Here is a 24,407-nt window from a genome sequence, read left to right as displayed (position 1 = left end):
ACATCTTAAATTGGGGAAGAAATGAATGAAGGAGAGTCTGCATTCTCCTTTGCCAATAGAACAAAAGACAACCCCAGTCACTGTCTTCTGCCATCCGGCGCCGGGTGACCCAGTGGACAGACTAAGCATGCGCACCAAGCAAGGCAGATACACGTTTAGGGAGAATTCACTATTTCAGAAGGAGCTCTGAAGGGGCCCTCCAGAGAACGCTGAGAATGCTGACACTTCCTCATGCCTATACTTCGACACAACCTTTACCCTGAGTTCCCTGTGCGGGTTGGGGACACATCACTCAAGCCCCTGCCCCCCACCCTGAGCACATCACCACTCCAACCACCTTCAGGTGGCTAAGAATTCACAAGGAAATAAGTCCAGCATTCAGGACTCCATGCTTTTCCTGGAAGACCTCCTCACATACCAGCAGCCACTGGGTTACAAAGCTCTCCCTGGTGAGAGTCATCTGCAGTGGCTCAAAGCTGGTAGAGTTCAAGGACTCTGCATTTACATATTTTTAAGGCTTTAATACCCTCATCCCTGATGAAAACATGGTTTGTCCCCTTCTGTTGGAAATGTAGGCAGAAGAAACCTCCTTTACAAGACTAGAGATCAAAGGGGTAGCCAAGCCTGTAGCCCATTGTTCCCCAAACTTCCATGAGGTGCTGACACCCCGGATCTTAGCACAGATGACCTAGAGGGTGGTTTCTAAAACAACCTTGGAGGAGGCTATCGACCCACTTCACACCTGGAACCGTTGGTACCATACCCTGCACGGCATACTTACTGCACGGACACAGGACCTGAGGAGAGAACCAGTGGGATGAAGAACAAGGCCACCTCGCTCCATCTGACCACTGAGGGCCAGCACTCCTCCCCCTGCCTGGGGGCAGGAGGACTCCTGCTGTCCCCCTGCAGGTGGCATGGGCCACCACAGGGACAGAGAAGGGGCGGGGCTGTGCTCTGAGCACTTCTGAACCCTGGCAGCAAAGGGCGAGTGCAAAAGGGCTCAGATCACCATCCGCTGCTCCCCTCTGTCAGGAGCCAGTGATGGACAGACTCCACCTGCCCAGGGTCTGGGGAGAGGGGAGGGGCTGAAATGGCCCCTCGGCCCCCTGCCCGGGCTGGGCGTCCTTGCGGGAGCCGAGAGACATTACGGCAGGCACTCACTTGGACTTGTTCTCTTCATAGTGAGCACTGGTCTTAATGTATCTGGCCAGCTCTATCTGCATGTCGCCGAAAAGGGGCACCACCTGCAGCTGCTGCAAAGGAAGCAAACACAGCTTGTGAGACACGGAGGGAGGGACCGGCATTGCCTTCCACTGGGAGAGCCAGGCCTCCGTGTGTGCCTCCGGGCTGACCCCTAGTTCTGACTCCGATGTTGTTACCATGTGACTCGGGAACCACAAAGAGCCTTAGCCAGCCTAGTCCTCCTCTGCCTCCAACCATCTCTATGTTCCAGCACCTGAGCCCAGAGAGGCAAAGAGACTTGTCCAAGGTTACCCAGCAGGCAGAACAGATGAAGAACGAGAACCAGATGGCCTGCCTCCCAGGGCAGGGTCTTCTCTGCTCTAATTTCCCTTGGATTAAAGGCTCCTCGCTGTTTCAAACTTTGGACTAGATGTGAGTGCCTGGATTCCACTGGCTGGCAGTGACCTTCTTGAGAAGCTCCACAAGGTGAATTGAAACCTTGAACACCCAACACTAGAGGGCAGACGACTCCCATCCGAAGAGGAGGACTAAGGGTGGGGAGGCTGGTATTCACTGTCTGCTTCTGATTCATGAGGCACTGCAGCGCTAAGTCCTTCAAAAGTAGAGACTTTTAGGGCAGTGAAACTATTCTGTGTGATACCACAATGGTAGATACAGGGGCTTCCCTGGTGGCTCAGCAGTAAAGAAAGCGCCTGCCAATGCAGGAGACACAGGAGACCTGGGTTCCATCCCTGGGTTGGGAAGATCCCCTGGAGGAGGGCATGGCAACCCACTCCAGTACTCCTGCCTGGAGAATCCCAAGGATAGTGGAGCCGGGTGGGCTATAGTCCACTGGGTCACAAAGAGTCAGACGCAACTTAGCAACAAAGTACAACAACAATGGTAGATATAGTCATTACACATTTGTCAAAACTTACAGAATGCACAATGCCATGAGTTATCCCTACTGCACACTATGGGATCTGGGTGATAATGATGTGTTAACAGTGCAGATTTATGGACTAAAACAGATGTCCCTCTCTGCTGGTGAGTTGTGATAATGGGGGAGGTTGGGTATGAGTAGGAATAGGAGTTACATGGGAAATATCTGTTTGTTCTACTCACTTTTGCTATGAGCCTAAAACTGCTCTAAAAAATAGTCTATTAAGCAAAACAGAAAACAGTTATCTCACTCCATAGAATAGCTGAGTGAGATCAGTACTACTATTATTCCCATTTAACAAGATGGACAAATTGAAGCTTTGACAACTCAGCTAGAGTAATTTTTTTTTTTTTTCACAAAGTCAGACCACCTAGAAGCCAAGGGGCCAGGATTATAACCCAGGGGGCTGACACCTATGTCGCTCATTGAATCCTCAAGGGAACCCCATAAAGTAGACGCCTTTAGCATTCCTATTTTCCAGGTTAGAGAACTCAGTTTCAGAGAAGCTCTGTGACTTTCCCAACATCACCCAGTTATGTCGTGGAAGAGAGAGACTAAAACCCAGGTCTGTGTGAGGTGAGACTGTGGTCTTCAATTCCACCCCCAACTCATTTATGTGGATTTAAGGCAGGGGTGGACTTTGCCAGTTCCCCCCAGATAAGCCCAGTTTTCATTTGGGGCAGTCCTAGAGAAAAGTGAAAGTTTTAGCTTCAAAAAGAAGCCAAGCCAAGCCTTAGGATGCTTTCGGTGACTTGTGCATGTATGCTAAGTCACTTAGTCATGTCTGACTCTTTGTGACCCCATGGACTGTAGCTCACCAGGCTCCTCTGTCCATAGGATTCTCCAGGCAGCAATACTGGAGTGGGTTGCTATGCCCTCCTTCAGGGGATCTTCCCTGTCCAGGGATCAAACCAGCGTCTTTTATGTCTCCTGCATTGGCAGGCAAGTTCTTTACCACTAACACCATCTGAGAAGCCCCTTGGGTGACTTACTTCCCCACTAACCTCCAAGAGTCAGTGAGACCCAGGCCCAGCCACATCTTCAAAGGGATCCACTTTTAATTTAAGCTTGGTTTTCCCATGTCTGATCTCAGAGGCTCTACTCCACACTTGAAGTGCCTGATGCTAGGACACACTGACAATATGGAACTGACTTCCAAAGTAGAAAATCCCTTTGCAAAAACCTCAAAGGCAAACCTCAAGGTTTGTTGTTAAAAGATTTGGGGCCACAAGATGAAATCTCTGAGGCACTTGAATGGACTGAGAGCAGGCTGGACCCCATGAGGCATTCTGGAGGCAGGGAGCGGAGTAGGCCTCTGGTGGGCCAGGAGAGTCTGTGAGCTTGTGAACGTGAATCAATGTAACGTCCACTCTCTAATCCTCCTGCAACTGCGAGCTCTGATTTATACTGAAAATTAAAGCAGGCTCTGTCTTCTGGGACACACCTCTTTCTTTAGATGGCAAGGGGTTTCAGGAAAGGGTAAAAGCAGTGTGTGGAAAGCATTGCAGGCCTTCTGGCTGTGTCCTGAGACTGAGGCACACACCTTCAATAGCATGGATTCCTGTACCCAAGGCAGCTAGGGCCCCTGTCTCTATCCTCCTCCTCCTCTTGGGATCCTTAGAGTCACCGTTCAATCAATAAGCACCACTCTTTGCTGCCTATCATTCCTCTCCCCAGAGAGACCGCCCCCTGGCCCACTGCCCAGCCCCAGCCCCAGTTGCTGACCTTAAAGAACTTATCAATTTTGCTGAGGTTGATTCTCTTCTTGGCATCCAATTTGTAAATGTTACTGACATTCCCATCCATCAGATACAGACCAAAACCCATTACCTAGCATGAGAAGAGGCAGAGACATAAGCCAGTCACATCCATTGGAAACGTTTCAAAAAACCAAAAAAAAAAAAAAGCAGATGTAGTCATGTGGACACCCACGTCCCCTGTAGTGACATATTCTATTACAAAAACCCATGTGTCGCCACAAAGAAGGACACGCAGAACTAATCTCAATCCGAAATTCGATTTCTGTGAAGACATGCAGAGGACTCTTTCGTTTATTATTGTGGTGGCCACTTCTTGAGTCCTCCCCATGGGCCAGAGTCTGTGCTTAGGGATTTAGAAGACATTATCCTTAATTCTCACCATCTTATGAGTCAAGTTCCATACGATAACTTTATTCTACAGATGAGGAGCTGGAGACACAGAGAGGTTAGACACAGCTGCAGAGATAGGATCTGAAGCGGGGTCTAGCAACGTGTATGCACTTAGATCCTCGAGAAAGACTTGAGTGGTGCTGCTGTTGCATCCCCAGGCCCTGGCAAACACTGTGGCCGCTTGATGCATACTCACTAGATGGTAAACGAATGTGAAACTATTCACCCCTTTCCCCAAGGAAACTACAACAAAGATTCCCAAGGAATCTCATTGCTGACTTCATTAACAAAAAGAACACATTTTTGCTGACAGTGCCCTATAGGCAGGTTGACAGGCTGATTCTAAACATTCCAGTCCATATAATATTGGGTTGGCCAAAAAGTTCATTTGGGTTTTTCCATACAATGTAATGGAAAACTAGCATGAACATTTTGGCCAACCCAATAGTTTCCTGCATGCTGGCTTACTTTGCTCCTTTTGTCAAATGTACAGCAAGCCCGAGGGAGCCTGAACAACTGGGCTGAAAGCAGCTTCCTCAGCTCGCAGTTGCTATGTGACGGGGGATTAGTCATGCCTGACACCTAAGGGACTGGGCTAGAGGATGGGTACTCATGGTTCTGCAGGGGGTGTGCCAGACTTTTCCATTTAAGGTGAAAGGCGCCCCCTGCTGGCATCTGAGTTTACTAACACACTGTAGAGAGCTTGGAAACTGCAAAACTCCAAGAGGCCAGGTTGAGAATTGAGAGGGAGAAGCCTGGGAAGCAAAGAAGTGGGAGGATTAAAAGCAGGCAAGAGAAATGAAGAGCCTGAGAATCTGATAGCAGCATGGAAGGATGCTTGGTGAAGTGGGGTTTAGTAACCTAGTTTGTGGAAGCAACAATTCTGGGCAGAGCTGTGGTAATTGCCTGGACATAGCACTGGTGTGAGAGAGGCTGCTGAACTCTGGGTGACTTCTCTGAATTTCTGACTGTGCAGAGGAAACCAGAGTGAATGAGTCACAAAGCCACACTCTCTTGCAACCTTCCTCGAGATGCTATGGAAATGTAAAGAAGGGAACACCAACAGGGTTGGTATTCTTGAAATAAGAGGCGACATGGAGAGGAAGAAAAAGTCAAATCACCAGGGGAACTCTGAAAGGGAAGAAAGAAAGAAAAAAGGAGATGCAGTGTGTATAAAGAATATGGAGAACATTATTCATTCCAGTGCCTTCGTTTTCAGAGAGAAGTTAGGAGTAATCTAAGCAGCTAAGGATAGAATAATGGCTAAAGAAATGGAAACTCATCCATACAACATTATTTAAGGGCTGCATGTTATTCCAAATGCACTTAATGAAATGGGATAAATAATACACATACATAATTTATGTAAACTGCATATGTTGAAAATACATCAGCACAGAAAAAAAAAAAGAGAAAGATAGACATCAAAATGCTAAAAGTGTTATCTCTGGGTGGAAAGATTATAAGACATTCGATTTTTTATGCTTTTCTGTTCAGAATTTTTACAATGATAAACCTCACTTGATAATTTAAAAATGAAACATGTAAACTGAGGAAACAGACATGACTGTTTTGGCAAAATATAGTAAAAGCTATAAGATTTTGCCTTCCCCTTCGGTTGGCAATTTTCCTCTAGGATGTCTGACTTAACAAGAGTATGGACACAAAGTGCCACAGAGTTTCAATGCACTTTAGCAAACAAATACCAAATGATAGGGGATTTGTTAAATGACAATGGCCCCATATAATGAAATACTAGGTAACTATTAAAAGTCACATTGTAGACATAGTCTTAATGCTCTCTAGAAAGGTACACAACATATCACAGGGAAAAAATTGGTTACAAAACTTTCTGTATAGTAAGATCTGCCCTCATCCTTAAGAAAGAAGAAAGAAATAACTTTTAAAAATGATTTTAAATAAGAAGGAGGTGAGAGGGTATGACCGAGGGAGCTGTACCTTGAGGAGCATGTGCTTCTCACTGGGGGTCAGATACATCTTGTTCTCGTAGTAATCCACGCAGATGTTGACAATGTCAGCCAGCAGCTCCTCGTAGCCGGGGATCACTTCCAGTTGCTGGTGGAGACACTAAACAGCAGCGCCCCCCTCTGGTTAGCCGCTGTCCTGCATCCTCCTCACCTCCAGCACCCAGGGTGGCTCACTGCTGGGCCCTGGGGCAGTGCATGGCCTTGCGGACCACACCAGGTGGCGGGCAGCCTGCAACCTCTCCTCAGTGTCTACAGCGGTTGGTCAGAATTGCCGCACATCACCGAGGGCTTGCAGGGGCCTTCACTGTACTTCCTGGCAGTTCTCATGGTTAGAAATGCTTTCTCTGGCTGAACTAAAAGCAGTTCAGCTTTATAGCAATCGGCCTGTGATCATCTCAGCTTAGTTTTGAGGGTGTGTGTGGACTGAGCCCCAAATGTCTCCAAGGATGATAGTGGGAAGACCCAGGTCAGTGGAGGAGAAATGGGCCAGCAGGCATCTCCCAGTATAGGACTTGGCAGTACAAAGACATTTCCTGTACAAGAAGACCTGAGGTCTCCATCCCAGGCCCCTTCTCTCCAAAGGGACACACCGCTGAGTGGGAATAACCTGGGAAAGCCATGGCAGTAACTATAACCACATCTTCTTATGTGCTTGTCTGTTAAGCTCTACATGCTATAGTATCTCATTTATTTCTCACTGCAATCCTAAACAGCCCCATTTTACAGATGAGGAAACTGAGGCTGAGACCTTGCCCAAGGCCTCACAGTAGGGCAATGGAGGGTCCAAGATGAGAAAACAAGGCAGTCTAACTCCAGAACCCAAGCTCTCAACCTATACCAACCTATACCAGGGCAGAACAATGGCTAGAAGATTTTCTAAGGACAAACTGCAGAGGGTGAAGGGGCCGTCTGTGGCTGGGAAGGGACACTTAAATCTGCAGCTTAAAGCTTGAGTAGAGCAGAGGGGATGAATGATTTGTATGGAGCTCCTCTGCCTGTGGGTCCCCCAACCTCCAGGCCCCAGCTTGCGTCCCAGGACACCAGGTCAGGACTGACATAGGTTTGCCATCACCTGGGTGATCCTGTTGTGGTTGGCCAGGAACATGGACAGGTTCTGCGACTCCTGGATGGACTGGGGGTCAGCCATCTTCCTCAGGAACTGCGCTGCCCTGGACAGGGTGGTGTAGAGAGGGATGCTCATGAATAGCCGGCCTAAGCTGGGCCTCAGCTCCCACCTAACCCAGCCAGGGCCCACTCCCAGCTAACCCAGATACACTATCCCCGAAGTTGCAGGGCTCTGAATGGCACAAGTGACTCTAACATCGAAGGAGAGCCTGTTCTGGAGTCATTTCACTTGGAGCTGTTTGCATCCCTGTAATAAGGGTACCTGAAATTAAGAAGCAAGAATGCACTGAAGTTCAAAGACTAGGCAAGTTTAAGAGTAGCTAGCATCCCATCAACCAGACCAAGGTGGTAGGACCTACTGAAACGGGCATCCTGAGCCTCACAGTGACCTCCAGCAAAACTACACGGTAGGTCATGGGGAAGAATCACAGGCAGCAGAATGTTCTGTTTTTGAATGTTCTGATGTTGTTTATAGGAGAACCTCAATGTTTCTAAACATTGTAGGGAAAGCAAGAGTCTACTTAACCCGATGGGACTGAGGTGATGATGGGTGTGGGGAACACAGTGGGTCTTGAAGGGAGGAAACCACTGCCCTGGGACTTCTCTAGCCTGACCTGGAGGTGGAGTTGGTGCAGCCCGTGTCACCAGGGACCATGGAACACGGACAAGACACAGCAACGTCCCAGCCAGTCCCCAGAGCACATCAGCTGTGGCCGTGATGGCAGGAGTTGGCCAGATCTGGGGAGAGTTTGGGGGAAGACACTGTACCACGAGCTGCCTATGGAATCTCTGAAATTGCCATTTCTGAATGGGGCTCTGTCTTCTGGATACTGACAGGTTTCAGTTCACTCAAGAGGATAAAACAGTGAGGATCAGTCTGTTGTCTGCTTTCTCTGGTTACCTTGGAGCCCCAAGAGGAGGTGGTTCAAGGACAGGGGCCCTCTTCATCGTGACACAGCAAACTCTTCCCAAGAGACATGTATGGACACCTTGGAGCTTATTTGAGCCTCAAGCAACACAGGTGGATTTGCTACTTTCACCTGCACTCCCCCACTTTGGGGTGGCTGTATACACATTTCTGGAGAGGAATGACCTGTCCCCAACTCTCAGTCCTTCTTTCTTGTGAGCTGACATTGACCCTCAACTGACCCCAAGGGTGGGCACCCCTCCCATCAGCACCACCCCAACACATTCATACACAGTGTCTGATGGAGGGATCAGCACAGGAACAAGCTGGACCAAGGACAATCCTTCTTGGGGCTTTTGCAAAATATTTGCAAGGAGCTGCATTCTTTCCTTCCTTAGGAACTGGGGTTGCTACACTGACTGGAGGGACACTGCTAGAGGCCACACAGGGCACAAGCCTGAGAACGAAGTGGTCACTGGGGAAAGATGAGCTGAGAGGCAGAGGGAACCAGACCAACAGCATCACCTGAGTACCTGGATCAGGTAGACCAGGACTTTTCTGTTCTGGGAGCCAACCCAGTTTCTTCTTTCACATGAGCAGTTTGAACTGGCTTTCTGATTCTTGCAGAGAATGACTCCTGTGGCCATTTTAGGATTATATTAATCATAATCTCAGACTGCATGGGACACAGAAAATGCTGCTCCACTGGTGGGGTAAATGAGGATTTGATTCCACGTTGAGATTGAAAACCCTGCCAAGACCCAGTTCTCCAAAGCTCAGCTCTGTATCTTATTCCTTAAGCTGCAGAAACAGAGGCAGACCCAACCCTGCTGTGTCTGTGGAGTGGCTAGCTTGGTTCTGAGCCTGTTAGGAGGTCTCTTCTCTCTCCCACAAGCTGGCTGCCCAGGAAGGTGGGGCGGAGGAGGGAGAGGAGCCCTGACCTCTTGTAGGCAGAGTGGTCGTTCTTGACACTGCACTTCATATTCTTCAGCTCGTCCAAGACTGCAAACATGTTGATGAACTTGCCCAGGGTCAGGAGGTAGGCCTCGGAGACAAAGTCCTTCCTCCGCTCGGCATGGCACAGTCGCTTCACCTCACTGCAGAACCGCTCGATGGCTTTGCGCTGTGGGCAGAGGGGCGGCGGGTCAGGACTGGGCAGCCTGGTGGGGCGGCTCGCTGAGCTCCCTGGTTGGGAGCTGGTCAAGGCTCCCTGGGGGCTCTACTCAGAGCCTGGACTTTTAGAGAAAGGCAAAACTGCCTAGAGGTCTTCCTCAGAGGAGTCCTGAAATCCTAAGCTGATTTCTAGAGGGAAGCCCAGAACCTGTCCCCAAGTGAGCCAAACCAACGAATTTATTCACCCCCTCCTTGCCGAGAAAGCTGCTATCTTGTTCATGTGTGATTTCTAACACTTAGGACAGTGCAGGCACTGGACAATGAGGGGGTAGCAATGGACAGTGAGAGGGACACTCAGAGAAAGAGCTCCGTTCATCCAATAGATGCTGTTTATTGAGGATCTCCTATGTGCTAGGCATCATTCTTGGCCCTGGGGTAAAGTGGGGAACAAAACAGAAAAAAAAGTCTCTACCCAAAGGAACTTATATTCTAGTGATGGTTACAGAAAACAAAATATCAAATAAATTCTCTATATCAGAAGGTGGTATGAGCTGTGGACAAAAATAAAGCAAGGAAAAGAGGTAGGGAGACCTTCAAAAACCAGATCAAGCCACTTTCTCCTTCCAGAGTGTAAGTCCAACAAAACTTTCCAGGGTGATGGAAATGTTCTGTATCTGCACTGTCCAACACAACGGCCACTCATCACATGTGAGAACCGAGCACTGGAAATGCAAGTGCCAAGGAGGATATGCATTTTACATTTTATTTAATTTGAATTCAAGTAGACGGCCATACATGGCTACTGGTGAGTGTACTGGACAGAGGGGTTTTCAATTACTCCATAGCCTCCCTTCTCTAAATACATCTTATCAGGAGGCCCTCAGTTTAGTACTTACTTCATTTTGGGGTTGTTTTGCTCTCTTGGACCTGTCTTCCCAAAGAGCTTTTAGGCCCCCTGAAGGCAGGTCCATGATGCTAATAACAGCATCTGTGAGTTAGTAAACCTGCTCTGTAGCGAGGGCTCTACAAATAGGGCTCTTTACTAATGAACCTTATTTATCCTTAGAGAAAACCTGTGAAATGGGCATTCTTTCCAGAGGGTGGGAATATTGAAGGTGTCAGAGGTCTGAAATGACTTGAATGTCACAGCCAGAAGGTGGCAGAACCCTGGCCTGCTCTGCCTTCAAGGCTCTATCTGCATCTTCCCCACCACTTCCAGGAGGCCAGCACAGAGCTGGGCGCAGGGCTGAGCCTGGGCCAGTGCTTGCACGTCTACTTATGAGGCTCATAAATACATGTAGAACACATGGAGGGCACAGGGTGCACGGCAGGACTCCCACCCAGGCACAGGGTGGGCTTAAACTGCTCAGCCTGCACTCCTGAATGGCTTCCAACGAAACCATGATAACCAGCTTGCCCTCTTACCTGTCACTCACAGGAGTCTTTGGCCATCTTTTCTCTTTTCCTCCTTTAAACACTTGCTCTTCTTGGCCTCCCAGCCGGTCTCCCTGCTGTTGCTCTTCTCCCCTCACCTCCACTCCCTCGCCCTTGACACCTGCCCCTCACCTCCCATCCACTAGCCACACAGCAGCAAGAACGTTGTTTCAACACTCTGATCAGATCATGTCACTGGAAACCTCCAACAGCTTCCTGTAATGCTTGAAGAAAATCCATGTTCTTTTCACAGCTATAATGCTCTATCAGTGAACCCCCGCTCACCTCTCCAGCCTCACCTTTTCTCACTCCCTCGGCTCACTACGCAGCCTCCTTGGCTTCGTTCCATTTCTTAAACCCGTCATGCTTCTTGAGGTTGCAGGACCTTTGCCTCTCAGTTCCTTCTGCCTGGATCACCTGCCCCTGGATCGTCACCTGCCTGCCTCTTTCACATCATACAGTTCAAACGCCACCTCCCTGGAGGCTGGCCCTGAGGTTCATCCATGTCGCAAACACCCTCCACGCCAGAGGTTTGCTAATTGCACTTTATTCACAGCACATGTTCTGTTGTGTATGGTTTATGGTCAGTCTCTCCTCCCACCCAAAATACTCTCCTTTGCCCACTAGGATGTGAACTGTATGGAGGGAGGGTGCTTGTCTGTCTTGCTCACCCTGGGGTGGGTCAGGGGCACTAGACAGTGTTTTGTAGAATGAATGAAGAACACGGCACAGAAATCCAGACCCTTGTGTCTAGAAGGTGGAGGCCTTCTCAGTTGTCCTGGCCCAGACCCGCCCCGACCCCTCACCTGAAAGTACATGAACTTCATGAGCTTGGTGACCTCAGGCTCCAGCACTTCTACCGTCTTCTCATAGATTTCCACTCGGTTGGGCTGCTCATTGCATTTCACCTGCAGGGAGACAGGGGGTTTCGCACACCCTGGTTTGCCCAGGCAGTCCTGGTTCACACCTGCTGTCTTATTAATAGGGCACGTTTTCACTCTCGAATGCACTTCATTTAGGATGAGAAGTGATATGGTGGCTACGGAGCAAGAGGAGGCGGGGGCAGCCCTGATGAAGAGTCAGTGCTTCTAGGCAGGACTGCTCCCTAGACATCGGCTGCGGGAAGGAAACCAGCTGGTCCCTGGAACAGAGCCCTCTTCCCCCACAGTCTGTTCTAGGCCCCCACCATGTGCTGTACGCACGTTTACGTTCATCTACGAGGTCTCCCTCCTTCCATCTTTCCCTCAGTGCTACCCCAGGGGGCCTCTGTCAGAGTCTAAGCAGGGAAGAATGTTCTGTCTATGGCTCTGAGTGCACTCGGGGCAAAGCCGCTGTCCACACCGGAGCCCGGTGAGGAGCCCATTTTCTCTGCCTAAGGGTTTTCGGCACATCAGAATCACGTGGCAGGTGTGTTCACAGCATGTGCACACAAGGCTGCTAAGAGGTCATCGACCAGTGTTAGCAAAGGGTAATAAGCACAAGGACATGCTTCACACTGTTGTTTAGAAATTGTGGAAATGGCAGCACGAGCTAAACATCCACCGGCCAATGATTAAGTGGATAAAGTATTAATACGATGCACTATCATTAATGTAACTGTTAGGGCTGATGGGACAGATCTCTGACCTCACGTGGAAAGGTTGCTACCATAAATCTGCGCGGAAACAGCTGCAGGAAAGTAAGGGTAATTTAATCTTGTTTTTATTGAATAAAACACAAAACAGTGCGTGTGCTGGTGTGCCCATATATAATACAGGTACAGAGACTCTGAAAGGGTGTGAACAAAGCTGCTAGTAAGCAGTTCCCTCTGGGGGTTAGGACTGGGAGCAAGGGAGAGGAATGGTTTCTGTTTACACACTTGGGGTTTATTGCTTTGGTGATGGTGGGACCCATGAATATAATATGGTAATGATAAAAATACTATCTGTATGTGTTAACATGAAAAAAGTCAGCTATAAAGAACGAAGTATAAAAAAGCAAGTGGTGGAACCATATAAATAAGAAACAACACGCTTTTGTAAATGACAATAATTTACAAAATAGTAATCAGAAATATTCATGTTGTGGGAGGAAAGAGAGTCAGATGAACATGTCGCAAAGGGTTCACAGTGATTACGCTTTGGTGGGAGGTGGGGATTTGGGTGGTGGAGGGAGAGGGTGAGGCTGACTTGCTTTCTACTTTACACCTTTCTGCAGTGGTTTGGGTATTGTACAGTTAGCATATACAGCTTTCAAAATAAAAGGATAATGAGAAATTTTTTAAAGTTGGCGTCAGCTTCATGGGATGCTCTCTGCACGTGTTCAGTGAGCACCCTTGGATAAGAGACTCCGCTTCACTGCCTGTCGCCTGGAGAAGGTCAGTAACCTGGATGGGGATGGGAGGAGGGAGGAGCCGTCCCTCTTGGGGCAGGACTCACCTGGGGGATGGCCCGGGAACAGCTGCGCCAGGTGTATAGCATGACTGCATACTCGTGCCCTTCCTCCAGCATTTCATTCTGAAAAGCAAAACATGCTCAACAGGGAGAAACCACTCCAGGGCCACAAGACTTCTCAACAGCTCCCCTTGCCTCCACATCCTTGGACTCACAGTGTGGTCTCTGAACCAGCAGCATCAGCATCGCCTGGGGTGGGGGGTTGCTTATTAGAAATGCAGTCTCAGGCTCCTCCCTGGGCCTCTGGAATCTAAATCTGCATTTCAATAAAATCCCCAGGGAACTCACATTCTGAGGTGCACAATAAGTTGAGAAGCACTGGCCTAAATGATCCTCATCAGTCACCCCATGGCTCTATCAGCCGGACACACTTTTCAAAGACAGATAGCCACCTCAGAAAGGTGGAGCAGACCCACTAGTTCCAATGGCAAAAGTTGTCCCAGATGGCAAGAAAGCAAGCAAGCAGCCAAACAGAATGCATAGCAGGTAGCTTGAAAAAAAAGAGCAAAAATTATGAAAGTATAATATATTATTGTATGGACTTGCCTGGTGGCCCAGTGGTAAAGCATACGCCTGCCAATGTGAGTTCAATCCCTGGCTTGGGAAGATCCCCTGGAGAAAGAAATGGCAACCCACTCCAGTAGTCTTGACTGGGAAATCCCATGGACAGAGGAACCTGGTGGGCTACAGTCCACGACGTTGCAAAGAGTTGGACATGATTGATTTCAAGATTAAAGCAAGAGAGTTCCAGAAAAACATCTATTTCTGCCTTATTGACTATGCCAAAGCCTTTGACTGTGTGGATCACAATCAACTGTGGAAAATTCTGAAAGAGATGGGAATACCAGACTACTCGACCTGCCTCTTGAGAAACCTATATGCAGGTCAGGAAGCAACAGTTAGAGCTGGACATGGAACAACAGACTGGTTCCAAATAGGAAAAGAAGTACGTCAAGGCTGTATATTGTCACCCTGCTTATTGAACTTCTATGCAGAGTACATCATGAGAAACGCTGGACTGGAAGAAACACAAGCTGGCATCAAGATTGCCAGGAGAAATATCAATAACCTCAGATACGCAGATGACACCACCCTTATGGCAGAAAGTGAAGAGGAACTAAAAAGCCTCTTGATGAAAGTAAAGGAGGAGAGTGAAAAAGTTGGCTTAAAGCTCAACATTCAGAAGACAAAGATCATGGCATCTGGTCCCATCACTTCATGGGAAATAGATAGAGAAACAGTGGAAACAGTGTCAGGCTTTATTTTTGGGGGCTCCAAAATCACTGCAGATGGTGATTGCAGCCATGAAATTAAAAGATGCTTACTCCTTGGAAGGAAAGTTATGACCAACCTAGATAGCATATTGAAAAGCAGAGACATTACTTTGCCGACTAAGGTCCATCAAGTCAAGGCTATGGTTTTTCCTGTGGTCATGTATGGATGTGAGAGTTGGACTGTGAAGAAGGCTGAGCGCCGAAGAATTGATGCTTTTGACCTATGGTGTTGGAGAAGACTCTTGAGAGTCCCTTGGACTGCAAGGAGATCCAACCAGTCCATTCTGAAGGAGATCAACCCTGGGATTTCTTGGGAAGGAATGATGCTAAAGCTGAAACTCCAGTACTTTGGCCACCTCATGCCAAGAGTTCACTCATTGGAAAAGACTTTGATGCTGGGAGGGATTGGGGGCAGGAGGAGAAGGGGACGACCGAGGATGAGATGGCTGGATGGCATCACTGACTCGACGGACATGAGTCTGAGTGAACTCTGGGAGCTGGTGATGGACAGGGAGGCTTGGCGTGCTGCGATTCATGGGGTCGCAAAGAGTTGGACACGACTGAGCGACTGAACTGAACTGATTGGAAAATATCTTGGTGGAATACATACCAAGACTCTGAGGAGCAAGCTTTCTGTGGGGCTGGATAAATGGGAGCTTTCACTTTTCGTATCACATAGTGCTATAATGTTTGCATTTTAATAACAGCCCATGTTGCTATTTCATATGCAGGAAGATGGTTAAGATCAAGATTAAGATTTTTAAAAATAATACAGAGCAGATGGTAAAATTAACAACAGCATGAAAAATGAATCTGATTACTCACCTCACCTAGTAACTGCTTCACCTAGTAACTGCTTCAGTGGAAAGAGCCCTAAACTCAGGGTCCAAATATCAGGGCTGAAGTCCCAGCTTCATCACTTCTTAGCCCTTTGGCCTTTACGAAGTCACTTAACCTAAAATTCTCCATTTAGTTATCTGTATAATGATGATGAAAACAACCTTAGAGAATTTTGTGAGAACTGAATAGAATACAAACACACAGTTGCGGTCTAGTCGTGTCTGACTCTTTGTGACCCCATGGACTATAGCCCGCCAGGCCTCTCTGTCCATGGGATTTCCTAGGCAAGAATACTGGAGTGGGTTGCCAATTCCTTCCCCAAGCGATCTTCCTGATCCAGGGATCAAATCCACCTCTCCTGCATTGCAGGCAGATTCTTTGCCACTAAACCACCAGGGAAGCACACAAACATACATACACACTAGGCAATCTGTAAAGAGAGTTTGGAGTATTACTAGGGAAAAGACAGTCTGGCAGTTCCTCAAAAAGTTAACTCACAGAGTTACCATATGATCCAGCAATTTCACTCTGAGGTATACACCCAAGAGAAATGAAAGCATATGTCCACACTGAAACTCCACACTTGCTCACAGCAACATTATTCTAATAGTCAAATAACAGAAACAACCCAACTGTCCATTAGTGGATGAATGGATAAATAAAATGTGATACAGCCATGCAGAGGAACAGCTGCTGCTGCTGCTAAGTCGCTTCAGTCGTGTCCGACTCTGTGCGACCCCAGAGACGGCAGCCCACCAGGCTCCCCCGTCCCTGGGATTCTCCAGGCAAGAACACTGCAGTGGGTTGCCATTTCCTTCTCCAATGCATGAAAGTGAAAAGTGAAAGTGAAGTCACTCAGTCGAGTCCGACTCTTCGCGAACCCATGGACTGCAGCCTACCAGGCTCCTCCGTCCATGGGATTTTCCAGGCAAGAGTACTGGAGTAGGGTGCCATTGCCTTCTCCGAGAGGAACAGTATGCATCTGTAAAAAGGAATGAAGTATTGATCCATGCTACAACATGGACGAACTTCGAAAACATTATGCTAAGTGAAAGAAAGCAGACACAAAAGGCCGCTATTATGTGATCCATTTAGATGAACTGTTCAGAAAAATCAAATCCATAGAAACAGAAACCAGATTAGTGGTTGTGGGAGAGCGGAATTGGGAAGGACTGCTACAGGGTTTGGGGTTTCTCTTCATGATGACAGAAATTAGACAGGGGCAATGATTGTATAACATTGTGAATCTACCATAAAAATAGTGAAGTATACACTTTAAATGGTGAATCTTATGTTATATGAAGGACATCTCAAAAAATATACTGAAAAGTAGTATTACTAGGCCATCTCTTTTGTAAATGTTCACACTGATACAAAAATGAGCCTTTACTCATTTATTTTTTATCCCACACATCACATCTATTTCATAATATCTTGCTAGCACAAGATCAGATTTAATTTGAAGCTTATTCCTTTTTATAGTTTTGTTTTCAACGGCAAATGTCACTGACGAGTCACACTTTCAATTCTTAATTTAGAGAACTCTTTAAATCAATAACATGTTGTCCTTGAGACCAGAGAGAACCAAGACCAAGTCTGTGGGTCTTCTGCTGCCTTTGCTTCAGAACATGTGTCAGAAAAGGGAAGTGACAGTAACGTGTAGGGAACATGTGTCTAATTATTAGCATCAAGCTGCCCACTGACAGGTGTTAGTATCCCACTCATTCACCCACTGAACCTTTCACTGAGCACTCACACATTCCCCTTCAGTGCTCCATGCTAGGAACAGGCCAGTGAACAAGAATGCTATGGACTCTGCCCTGTGGACAGCTCAGCTGACCATCAGTTAGGTTAGTTGTATAATCATGCCTGGAATATAGAGGTCAGGATGGTGTGGTGGATAGAGCCTCAGGGAATTTGACTTCTGCTCTTGGCTCTGCTTGGACCCACCTTTTACCTGGAAAATGTCATGGTTTCATCATTTGGAGGCAGAGAATTGGCCTAAATCCACAGTCTCCAACCTTTTTGGCACCAGAAACTGGTTTCAGGGAAGAGAAATTTTGCATGGACCAAGGTAGCGGGTGAAGGCGGTTTCAGGAGGATTCAAGTGCATTACATTTATTGTGTACTTTATTTCTATTATTTCTTTCTTTATTTCTATTATTATTACATCAGTTCCACCTCAGATCTCCAGGCATTAGAACCCAGAAGTTGGAGCTCTCTGGCCTAAATCACTAGTTTTCAACCTGGCTACCCATTAGTCACCTGGGTAACTCTGAAAACTCCTGATGCCCAGGATGGATTCCAGTGGAATGAAATCTTTATCTCTGGGGGAGGGGTCCAGGCATGAGTGGTTTTTTTTTGTTTTGTTTTTTTTTTTAAATGCTTTCTAGGTGATTTCAATGTGGAGCCCAGGTTTACAGCTGCAAGACTAAGGATCTCTCAAGTTCTTTACATTTGTAAGATCCTGTAGGTCCATCCTGCTGCTGCTAAGTCGCTTCAGTCGTGTCCAACTCTGTGCGACCCCGTAGACGGCAGCCCACCAGGGTCCACCATCCCTGGGATTCTCCGGGCAAGAACGCTGGAGTGGGTTGCTATTTCCTTCTCCAATGCATGAAAGTGAAAAGTGAAAGTGAAGTTGCTCAGTCGTGTCCGACTCTGTGCGACCCCAAGGACTGCAGCCTACCAGGCTCCTCCACCCATGGGAGTTTCCAGGCAAGAGTACTGGAGCGGGGTGCCATTGCCTTCTCCATAATTTAACCCAATGTGAATTCAGTTCAAGTTTCAGATTCTGGCAGACTGCATCTCTCAGCACTTAACTTTGGACACTAGGCCCCCATCTCACTCCCAGCAAAGAACCCTTGACTGTTCCTTGTAGCTGGTCAATTACATGGTTTACGCACTTTTTCCTCTTCTTCCTCTCTTCTCTGGCTATCCTGCCTTTGAGAGATTCACCTTGCCCCGGTGCGGGCAGGAGTAATACAAGAGGAGGAACATCTAATGAAGCCTCTTGCTGCTGATAAGCTACTCTAGACAAAGTCTGAGCAGGGTTCAAGGATGAAACTGTTGAGGAAGTGAGGTTTGGGTATTATCCATGAACATCCGCAGTGCACCCTAGTTTGGACTTGGCCTAAAACCTTATCAACACGATCCCTGCATCAGTAGAATAGTGGCCCCCAGATAGATGTCTGCAACCTAAACCGTAGGACCTATGGAAACAATACCAAAAGGATGGCATGAAGCTAGCAACCTTGAGAGGGGGAGGTTATCCTGGGTTATTGGGTGGACCCAGTGTGGTGGCAAGGGTCCTAAGGGAGGTGAGAGGGTCAGAGCAGGAGGCGTGAGGATGGAAGCAGAGACTGAAGTGGTGTGACTGCTGGCTGGAAGGGTGCTGAGCCAAAGAGCAGGCTGCCTCTACAACCTGGAAAAACAAGGCCACAGATTCTCCTCCAGCACCTTCAGAAGTGAATGCAGCCCTGCCAACACCTGGATTTTAACCCTTTAAGATCCCATGTCAGACTTCGACCAAAAGAACTGTAAGCAAGTGAATCTGTGTTATTTTAGGTCACCAAATCTGTGATAATCAGTACAGCAGCAACAGAAAAGGAATACAATCCCTCTCCTAACTGGCCCCTCCTCTGATTGCGCTACTGGTGCCCCTGACCTGGTTTTTTCAGGAAACCTCAGTCAGCATCGTTCCAGCTCCCCTCGGCCCCGGCCGCCAGCAGACTGTGAAGCCAGGCAGAGTCGCCCTCCAGTGCCTCCTACATCCCTGACCCCTTAGCCACTCCTCAGGCCACTGCCCTCATCCAGCCCTTGACGCCTCCAGGGTAGATAACCTTATCTCAACTGATCTATTTGCCTCTCTCATGCCTCCTTACCATTCGTTCTGCACAAAACTAACAAGTGAAATTTATTTCTCAAGTGTAGTTCTGTTCACATTTTCCTCATTAATGAAAACTGTCTATTGCTACTGATTTTTTTTTAATTAAATGAATGAAAGCCCTGTTATGGGCTGACTGGTGTCATCCCCCCACCCCCAAATTCATATGTTGAAGTCTTAGACCCAGGACCTCAGAATGTGACTATATTTGGAGACAGGGTCTTTAGAGAGATGATTAAGTTAACATGAGGCCATTATCCAACCTGACTGAATTTGGACACACAGAGAGACACCTTACATGTGTCTACACAGACAAAAGGCCACGAGAGGACACAGCCAGAAGGCGAAGAGAGGCCTCAGAAGAAGCCAACCCTGCCGACACCTTGATACTGGATTTCTTGTCTCCAGAAACAGGAGAAGATAAATTTGCTATTTAAGTCTGTGGTATTTTGTTACGGCAGCTCTAGCAAACTAAGACACTCTCTATGCACCTAATTTGTTATGAATATCACCAAGAATTTCCCTACATGTACTTCACAGTTCCAACCCAGGCAATCTCTGAAAACTTTTGCCTCTGAGCCTCTCCTTAGGGTGTTTCTGCCAGCTGGTATGCCCTCCCCATTTTCTCTCTGACAGATAAAATTCTAATTGGGTGGGTCAGCGGAGGTCAGAGCTGGGAATCGTAAGTCCAGGATTCTAGGTTCAACCTTGTGATTTACTAGTTGTGTGATGATGAGCAACCTGCTTATTAACCTCTCTAGGTCTCAGTTTTCTCATCCCTAAAATGTGTATAATGATCTCTTTGCAAATCACAGGCTGTAATAAGGCTCCAATGATATTGCATATGAGAGAATTTTACACAGTTTAAAGTACAATATACATATATGTAAATATATATACACATATAGTTACAATGTGTGTATGTGTGCAAAGTATACAAAGCTATACTCAAAAGCTACTTCGTGCAACAAGCTTTTTCTGACCCTCTCAAGGCCACTTAAAAACTCTGAACTTTCACCATGTCTTTGTACATCTTTAACTTTGTACGTTTTTGTTTGCAAAGACTTGTCTACAGCATGTTTTATAGTCAAATAGATTTGGGTTTAGCTCTGTCATTTGTCAGCGGCAGGACCCTGAGTAAGTGACTTCACTTTTCTTCACTTCACTTTTCCCCATCCATAAAATGGGTATTGTAATAAAACATTCTTCCCAGGGTTGAGGTGATGATTAATCGACAATGCATTCGAAATACCTGCACAGAAAATGTTCAAAAAATGCTAAGTCTGTCTACTTCCCACTTGATTCATTGAGAACTAAGACCCCCATCTGTCCTTGCATACACGCCGTGCCTCCCCCCGCCCCCCAACCCTTCAGCATTTAGCAGGGTCTGATCAAGTACCAGGGACACAATATTTATTGAATGAATGGGTAGGGTGTGGTGAGACAAGGGTTTAGGCTATTGATGATATAGTGAGAAAGGTCCACTGAGCGGCAGGCAGAGCCTGTGAATGAGAAATTATGGAATTCTTTTGTTCTTTATTCTTTTTAAAGAAACTAAACTTTTTATTTTAAGTCTTAGGTCAGGATGTGCACAGCATGTGAGATCTCAGTTCCCCAACCAGCGACTGAACTTGTGCCCCCTGCACTGGGAGCACAGTCTTAACCACTGGACTGCCAGGGAAGTCCCTGAATTCTTTAAATGCCAGTGATGCACAAGGGTGAAATCATGAAAGCCAAAGGGAGAAAGGTACCCACTCAGGTGGGTCAGACACAGACCCATCAAACTGCTGGCCCCTGTCTGTGAATGATTTAGGCCACCAGCTTCCTCCAGTCAAGAATGTGTTACTCCAAAACTTTGAGAAACTTTGTTTTTTGGTCAAGAGCCAAAATTCCACACAGCCAGTAATCTATAAAGTACAAAACAAGGCAAGACCTAATAAACTGTTAACTCCAAAGCCAGAGAGAAGCTCAGGAAAGCCAACAGTGGGAAGAGAGCTGGGCCCCAAAGGTGAGCAGGATTTGCAAGGCTGGAGGATACAGACCAGTGTACCCCAAGGCATGGAGAGGGGATGGGTGGGGCGGGAAAAAGAGCTTGAGGAGATGGATCCTTCTGAGGCAGTGGGTTCTTGGAATAGCTGAGCCCCTGCCCCCACAAGGAGGGGCTATGTCTGCGCCTGCGGGCCACAGAGACTTACCATGCTGGAGTGCACTGTAGCCTGCTCGATGTACCTTGCGATGCCCGTGACAAAGGCATTCCTGTCCTCGAAGTTTGTGTCAAAGTTAGCCTGCAGGGATTAAAGGACAGGAACACTTAGTGGCTGGAAAACAGGTTCAAGATGGCTGGGTGTCCAGGAAATAAACTGCTGCCACCCAAGGCCCAAGTTCTCTGGGGAAATCTATCTCCACACTGCCCTTTCATCTTCCACCGAGAAATCCCACCCTGCATTCCACTGGGCAGAAGCGGGCCACACACAGGGGCTGCATCTGCTTCCCATGGGTAATCAGGTTCACCCAGAGAGCCTCACAAGTAAAAACTTAAACTATACAAGCCTAAATAGCTGTTAAAAGTGGAGATTTTTTTTTTTTTTTAAACAGAAGCAGACTCACAGACATAGAAGAAAAACTCGTGGTTTTTTTTCTAGAAGGGGAAGAGCAAAATGGTGGGGTGGGAAGCACACACTAGTGGGTGTAAGATAGGCTCAAGGTTGTATTGTATAACACTGGGAATATAGCCAATATTTTTCAATAGCTGTAAATGAAAAGTAACCTTTAAAAATTGCGTTAAAAATTTAAAGATGTTTTTAAAGGTGACGATTCTAAAGAAAAGGAAAGGTATACACTGTTTTCATCTCGTTGTTGCAAAAATATTTGCCAGAGGGTGCAGATACCTCTGTATAAGAATAATAACTGCAGTAAATTTTTGTAGTAAAAAAACTGGAAACCATCCAAATGTCCATTAACAGCAAAAAGCTAAATAAATAATAGCATATCCATACAATGGGCTTATAGGTACTATGTGCTGGTTAAAAATAGTATGGTAGCATTGTAGTATTATCAGGAAAAATACCCATGATAAATTTTAAGTTTAAAAAGTCAAATCGTAGAGGCTTTTACCATCCTGTTTTGGTATTAAAAAAAGCTATATATCTAAATGGTAAAAAGATGTGTGGATGTATATATGCATGTATATACAGGCATAATTTCAGGGAAATTTTTATTTGTTATACTTTGCTGCAGCAGCAGCTGTATTGCTTATAATAAAATGATATTTACATAATTAAAAACTTACTGTGGGTTAGACAATATGAATAAACCAACATGATGAGTTGAACCTTCAGGCATGTGCTTAATAAATCAAGCCATTGAATGAAATTAGAAATATACCACACATTTTTTCTTAGTTTCATTTAGCAGTCTCAGAACTTTCAAAAGGTCAAATACAGCAAGAATGCTAAAAATTTACAATTAACTTACTCTTCCTTAACACGGTATACTTGCCCAGCACACTCAGACAAGGGGCTGTTTGCAAGGCTGACTCCGGCTGCACCAATACCCTTCCCACCATGCCCGGTGGGATCACAGTTTTGAGCAACCTGATTACAGTTTGTCACGAGCTTGCCTCTTTTGGGCAAAGCAAACAACTGTGACCAGCTTTCCCGAGCCATTATCGGCTGTGGGGAGTTGAAGATCTCTTCTCACATACACGAAGAAAAAGTAATTACCCAGGCAGGCTCTAGGGGTTTTTTAATGGTGATATTTAATTCATGAGGTCAGAGCTGCCAAAACCTTGGTTGGTGCCACAGCAAGAACAGCCGGGAAGGTATTTGGGGTCAGAACAAATCAACAAGCCTTCCTCTGGGAAGAGAAATAGCACTGGTATTCGTTTACTAGCTAATCTATTTCTTACACTCAGCTCCACCACTGCAGCGGGGACTTTATCAGTTCACAACCTTTCACCTTCTAGATTCAGGCAGCCCCCTTCCCTCTGCCTGCAGGGCAAAGCCTCTTAGGGGGTCCCCAGAATTCCTGAGTCCCTCATCTTGGTCCTGGTGCTCTGGGAGGACTTACCTGGTACATTATGGAGGAAGGTGGGGGCTCGATACATGGCTGCTGGTCAGGGAGGGGCAGCTCTTCCAGTAGGTCCACGTTGGACAGGGCATCTTCCAGGGTGACGTGGGTGGTCATGGCTGCAGTTTCTGTTGTCCGTGCTGAGGGGATGCAAGAGAAGGAAACGGAGAGTTTCAGGGGCCTCCAAACATTTTTCCCAGGCCACCCCTGTCCAGGCTTCTTCCAGGGCATCCAGGGAGGTAAGTAACATGCACTGAGACCCCTTCCACTTGCTACTCAACCTGTGTGGGAAATCTAAGGGTATCCTTACAGTTTGGGTGTGTGTGTGTGTGTTAGTTGCTCAGTCATGTCTGACTCTTTGTGACCCCATGGACTGAAGCTCATCAAGCTCCACTTCCACGGAATTCTCCAGGCAAGAATACTGGAATGGGTGGCCATTCCTTTCTCCAGGGGATCTTCCTGACCCAGGGACCAAACCCGGGTCTCTCACATTGCAGGCAGATTCTTTACTGTCTGAGCCACCAGGGAAGCCCTCTTGACATTTACAAAGTACTTTTTTATGTCTGTTGCTTCGACTGAACCTCATACCACAATCCTCTCATGGCAGGCGGTATCACATCCACATAACTGATGGAAGACCAAGGCTCAGGGAAGTTACGTGATGCCCATGCAACCACAGAGACCAGAAGCAAAGGACCTCAAGTCATGCCTGACGTGGAGATGTGGGTCAAAGTCAACCTCCAGTTTTTGCTATTTGAGGAGATATTTATCAGTTCCACTCTTCAATTCTTGCATAACACAAATATCCATTATCAAGAGTGCCAAAGATTATCAACTTGAAACCAGAGTTTGAAGTTAAGCTGGGAATCAGAGAATTCAGACTCCAGAGAATTTAACCTGATTTGTAAAAACATTAGAGCCATTGTCTTCCTTGGCCTAGAAGTATGGTATTCTTTGTGAGCTACACCAAGCAAATAAGCCGGAGATGGATATTTCTGTGTCTCAAACCCTGGCAGAGTACAGCGGCTTTGCTGAGAACTTTGCCAGACATTGAAGTTGAAGAGG

The 24,407-nt window shown here is 46.9% G+C and overlaps 1 protein-coding gene across 3 annotated transcripts in view; it reads right to left on the bottom strand.

The window, feature by feature from the left end:
* Positions 1-23,459, bottom strand: part of CYFIP2 (cytoplasmic FMR1 interacting protein 2) — a 109,626-nt gene extending 86,167 nt beyond the window's left edge. For 2 of the 3 annotated variants that reach the window (XM_068981260.1, XM_068981261.1), the window contains exons 1-9: positions 23,343-23,459; positions 21,470-21,559; positions 13,263-13,340; positions 11,652-11,753; positions 9,240-9,421; positions 7,339-7,435; positions 6,238-6,366; positions 3,854-3,958; positions 1,165-1,256 (exon numbers count right to left, since the gene is read on the bottom strand). In XM_068981260.1, the coding sequence (XP_068837361.1) occupies positions 1,165-1,256; positions 3,854-3,958; positions 6,238-6,366; positions 7,339-7,435; positions 9,240-9,421; positions 11,652-11,753; positions 13,263-13,340; positions 21,470-21,559; positions 23,343-23,459 (992 nt within the window). The remainder of the gene's footprint in view (positions 1-1,164; positions 1,257-3,853; positions 3,959-6,237; positions 6,367-7,338; positions 7,436-9,239; positions 9,422-11,651; positions 11,754-13,262; positions 13,341-21,469; positions 21,560-23,342) is intronic. The other variant, XM_068981262.1, reaches the window with a different exon arrangement.
* Between the last annotated feature and the right edge of the window lie 948 nt (positions 23,460-24,407).

The sequence above is a fragment of the Capricornis sumatraensis genome, chromosome 9, assembly GCF_032405125.1.
Source record: "Capricornis sumatraensis isolate serow.1 chromosome 9, serow.2, whole genome shotgun sequence".
In the NCBI taxonomy this organism is placed as follows: Eukaryota; Metazoa; Chordata; class Mammalia; order Artiodactyla; family Bovidae; genus Capricornis; species Capricornis sumatraensis.
The sequence above is the reverse complement of the archived record's forward strand: the minus strand, read 5'-3'. Positions and strand labels throughout refer to the sequence as shown.